This window comes from Borostomias antarcticus (genome assembly GCF_949987555.1).
Source record: "Borostomias antarcticus genome assembly, chromosome: 11".
Taxonomy (NCBI): Eukaryota; Metazoa; Chordata; class Actinopteri; order Stomiiformes; family Stomiidae; genus Borostomias; species Borostomias antarcticus.
The window spans coordinates 2287479-2292415 of NC_140244.1; the positions used below are offsets into that span (position 1 = coordinate 2287479).

At 49.4% G+C, this 4937-nt stretch overlaps 1 protein-coding gene across 1 annotated transcript in view; it reads left to right on the plus strand.

Annotated features, from left to right (window-relative positions):
- pik3c2b (phosphatidylinositol-4-phosphate 3-kinase, catalytic subunit type 2 beta) overlaps positions 1-2432 on the plus strand; it is a gene marked incomplete at its 3' end in the record, with an annotated part of 65758 nt that extends 63326 nt beyond the window's left edge. Inside the window, exons 30-32 of the mRNA XM_084445968.1 lie at positions 1318-1424; positions 1572-1700; positions 2241-2432. Coding sequence (XP_084302094.1) covers positions 1318-1424; positions 1572-1700; positions 2241-2432 — 428 coding nt within the window. The remainder of the gene's footprint in view (positions 1-1317; positions 1425-1571; positions 1701-2240) is intronic.
- Positions 2433-4937: the final 2505 nt, after the last annotated feature.

The window sequence follows — 4937 nt, forward strand, 5'->3', positions numbered from 1 at the left end:
TCTGGCTGATTGGCTTTCACTAATGGAAATGGATCTATGGTCCAGGTTGTTTAATCAGTGTCAACTGGTCCTGTTTAGAGCCTACCCACACTGACCATCACAACACACACACACACACACACACACACACACACACACACACACACACACACACACACACACACACACACACACACACACACACACACACAACTAACACTAACCCTGGTCTACTGACTATCACCACACACACACACACACACACACACACGACTAACCCATACTGACTATCACAGCGCACACATACACACACACAACATGCACACACACACACACACAACTAACACTAACCCTGGTCTGCTGACTATCACAACACACACACACACACACGACTAACCCATACTGACTATCAGAGCACACACACATACACACACACAACGCACACACACACACAACTAACACTAACCCTGGTCTACTGACTATCACAACACACACACACACACAACTAACACTAACCCTGGTCTACTGACTATCACAACACACACACACACACACACACACACACACAACTTACACTAACCCTGGTCTACTGACTATCACAACACACACACACACACACACACACACACACATACACACACACACACAACTAACACTAACCCACCCACAACACATACAGATACACACACATCCAGATACAGATTCCTTTATTGTTCCATCCTTTGTACCGTTCTTGGGTCCTGGTTCCTGTAGTACAGGATATTACAGCACAAGTAATAAAAACGATGGCTACAACAGTAAAACCACCACAACATGATGACAGTTAATCATTTCAAGTGAATACTGTAGTAATGAAAGACTTTCCAATGTTCTGTGCACCGCTTAAATAAACACCCTCCCTCCTTCTCTCCCTCCTCCTTCTCTCCCTCCCTCCCTCCCTCCTCCTCTCCTTCCCTCCTTCTCTCCCTCCCTCCTCCTCTCCTTCCCTCCCTCCTTCTCTCCCTCCCTCCTTCTCCCTCCCTCCTCCTCTCCCTCCCTCCTTCTCACCCTCCCTCTCTCCTCCTCTCCCTCCCTCCTTCTCTCCCTCCTCCTCCTTCTCTCCCTCCCTCCCTCCTCCTCCTTCTCTCCCTCCCTCCTCATCTCCTTCCCTCCTCCTCCTCTCCCTCCCTCCTCCTCCTCTCCTTCTCTCCCTCCCTCCTCCTCCTCATCTTCCCTCCCTCCTTCTCTCCTCTCCCTCCCTCCTCCTCCTCTCCTTCCCTCCCCCCTCCTCTCCCTCCTTCTTTCTCTCCCTCCCTCCTCCTCCTCCTCTTTCTCTCCCTCCCTCCCTCCTTTCTCCAGAGGTCCCCTGGGTGCCGTCCTCAGACAGGGTGGTGGGGGAGGTCAAACTCTCCATCTCCTACAAGAGCGACAAGCTTTTCATCATGGTCATGCACATACGAGGCCTGGTGAGTGTGTGTGTGTGTGTGTGTGTGCCTGCCTGTGTGATGCGTGCACATGTGTGTGTGTGTGTGTGTGTGTGTGATAAGTGTTTGTACGTCCAGTTAACTTCTTAACGCTCACTTCACGTTTTGCACGTTCCTCTCGTTTCCCAGCAACCCTTGCAGGACGGCACGGACCCGGACCCCTACGTCAAGCTGTACCTCCTCCCGGACCCCCAGAAAACCAGCAAGAGGAAGACCAAGGCGGCGCGACGCACCTGCAACCCCACCTACAACGAGATGGTGAGAAGTGGTTCCATTTGATCCGCGGGGTCAAAAATACCAACTGTATTGTCGTTAAATGAAATAAGAGTCACTTGGCAACACAGTTTACACTATAAACACTGTACAAACATAATATTCATCTTTTTATTTCTCCCCCCTCCTCTGACACTCTACTCTCCCAATCTCATCACCCACCCCTCATCTCTCTCTCCCCTATACCTCCCCTCTCTCTCCCACCTCCTCTCCTCTACCTCCTCTTTCTCCCTCCCTCTCTCTCCCCTATACCTCCTCTCCCCCACCTCCTCTCTCTCCCTCCCTCTCTCTCCCCTATACCTCCCCCTCTCTCCCACCTCCTCTCCTCTACCCTCTCTCTCTCCCTCCCTCTCTCTCCCTCCCCCTCTCTCTCCCCCACCTCCTCTCTCTCTCTCCCTCCCCCACCTCCTCTCTCTCTCTCCCTCCCCCTCTCTCTCTCTCTCCCTCACCTCCTCTCTCTCTCTCCCCCACCTCCTCTCCTCTACCTCCTCTCTCTCTTCCACCTCTCCCTCTCCCCCCCCTCAGCTGGTGTATGACCGGATCCCGCGGGGCGACCTTCATCAGAGGGTGATCCACCTCCGGGTGCTTGGCGACGGGGCCTTCTGGGAGAACACCCTCCTGGGGCAGACCCACATCCCCCTGAAGGGCCTGGCTCCGGGCCAGCGCTGGGTGGACTGGCACCCGCTGGGCACGGGGGGCGCCGACTCCGCCCGCTGAGGGGGAGGGGCCGCGAGAGAGGGCGCGCTGAGGGGGAGGGGCCGCACGAGAGGGCGCGCGTACGGGCGCCCGTTCACGCGCGAAGAAACGAGAGTCGGCGTCTCAGCGTGCGAGTGTGAGTCGGTGTGTGTGTGTGTGTGTGTGTGTGTGTGTCTGTGTGTGGATCTCAGCATCCCAGTCTCTACTGGCTGGCTTATTCCCCCAGTGGGGGTGTGTGTGTGTGCGTGTGTGACGACCTATCCCTTGCCCAGGTGGGACCTTGTTAGTGTGTGTGTTACGGTCACACCCTGAGTGTTGACCGCCTCAGTGATGGAAGGTCAGCACTGGACACTGTCTGTAGGGTTTCGACCGCTACATGTATGTATTCCTGCACCTCTTTGACCAGCGCAACGGGAAACCACGGACCAGCAGAAGAGACGCTTATAAAAAAAAATACAGGACCTCTAATAAAAGCATTACTGTAATAACATACTGTAATAGCATCCAAACACATCGTTAGCTACTGTTGCTATGGGACCTTTCCCCGTTAACTGGGGGACTATCCGGGATCACGAGAGTCATGGTGGAAAAATGTATTTTTTAAAAGTTATGTCTTTTAAAAGAGAGAACCCTTATATGTTGTTTCTTTAATGTTACCCCTCTTGGAGCTGGGTTTGGTTGTGTGGTGTGTGTGTGTATGTGATTTGATTTCTGCATGTAGGTATATTCACACATATGTACTATAGGTGGCTGTGTGTGAATATCGTTGGGTTCAGTCATTCAGATTTTAGAGAAGGTGAGAGGTAGACGCTATCCCAGACAGCAATCCGATCAGGGTCATATACAGGCCAGATCTGGCCCATATATGGCCCAGATCCGCTTGCTATCTGGGATGGATGTTGGGATTTGGTGATTGGTAGATATTTACCACACTAACCTGCCTGTGGTTTGGCCCTACCCAATCACATTACAGACATGGCTGTGATGTCGGACGGTGTCTAGCGAGGGTCTCATCCACTGAGTCGCATCCCTCAGCTTTGCTTTCTCTGCTATAGAGCTCGGCTGCGTCTCAATTCTCTTAAGAAGTCTTCTTCACCTTTCCTTTGCTTGTGTCCCTTCCCTCCCGTCTTCCTACAGTAGGTTTGGGTAGAAAACGTGAAAGAGACTAGGTGTATGAATGCAGATAGCCATGATAACGGAGCGTATTTCTTCCTTCCCTGTTTTCAGATCAGTTCAGGTGATGGGAGAATGAGACTAGGAGAGGAAACGATTGAGACTATTGTCCTCTACTTAGAACTAGTGTCCTCTACTTAGGAGAGCTTAAATGTTCGCTTTTTGTCACATTGTTGAATAGCCATTGTGCTAACGCTGTACAATAAGATTCCTTAGCAATGTGATGCTAATGCTAACTGTTGATTAAGCAACAAAGTGCTGTTTCCATGTCTGGCTTTCGGCATTTCAAATCGAGTACTGCTGTACATTATCTTTACAAGTGTGTATCATATAGGGAAAATCTTCACCTTGGAAATATTGTTAATTTTTCAGTTTTTTGTCAATGCCTACAACAAAAAACTACAGCTTTGGTTGTGTGTATGTTTGAGTAAAATGTTGCCATGGTCACATAGCCTACTGTATGTGCACATACATAACACTGTGGGAGTACTGTATCACTAAAGTACATGATCTTTCAAATGCAGAGCTAGTTCACCGTTGTTCTGCATGTTTTGAAATTTCGCTATTTTGCATTTTGAGTGTATACATTTCACTTTTTTTGTTTTCAAATATATATATTTTTTATTTAAAGATGGAAAAACCAACAGGAATACAATTTTGTTTTAAGTAAACCCAATACCACTTTTTGTATTATATACTAGGTTGAAAAGGGATTGAACTCGACTCATTTGCTGTGCATGCAAGCCGATCCTCGTACGTTCTCCAACGCTTACCTGATACCTATGTGAACAGGTTTCCACGGGAACACCGGACTACCTAGCGACTTATCCCTTTCTCGCCCAGAGGAGAGAACACATTAGATCGTGTTTTGTTGCACACATGGTTCTTGGCAGCGTGGAACCTTGTTCTTGGCAGCGCGGAACCTTTTCCTTGTGTAGAACCCGCTGTCCCCGTCCCGCTCTGGCAGAGCACCGTGACTTCTCCACGCACGCAATCTACGCTTGCGCAAATAATCCACGCGCCAATTCATAAACCTGTTTGCGCGCAGGATGCTACACACCTACACAGAAAGGTGGTTTTTCGCCAAGCGGCAGAGCCAGGAACTCAGTAGTCTATACAGGAAGTTCATAAATGAGGACACATGGATAAGAAGAAGGATATCTTTGGTTAGAATCTGTTGAACCACATTGCTCTGTCAGAATGGGGCAGATTCACCTAGTAGCCTAACTCAACAGGTTTCAAACATACCAGCATTCATTGTAATAGATGACCATTTTTTACTTTTTCAAATGTATTAATGCCTACAGTAATTCTACAGTCAATCAGTGAATCATTCAGAACAGAATCTGTTCT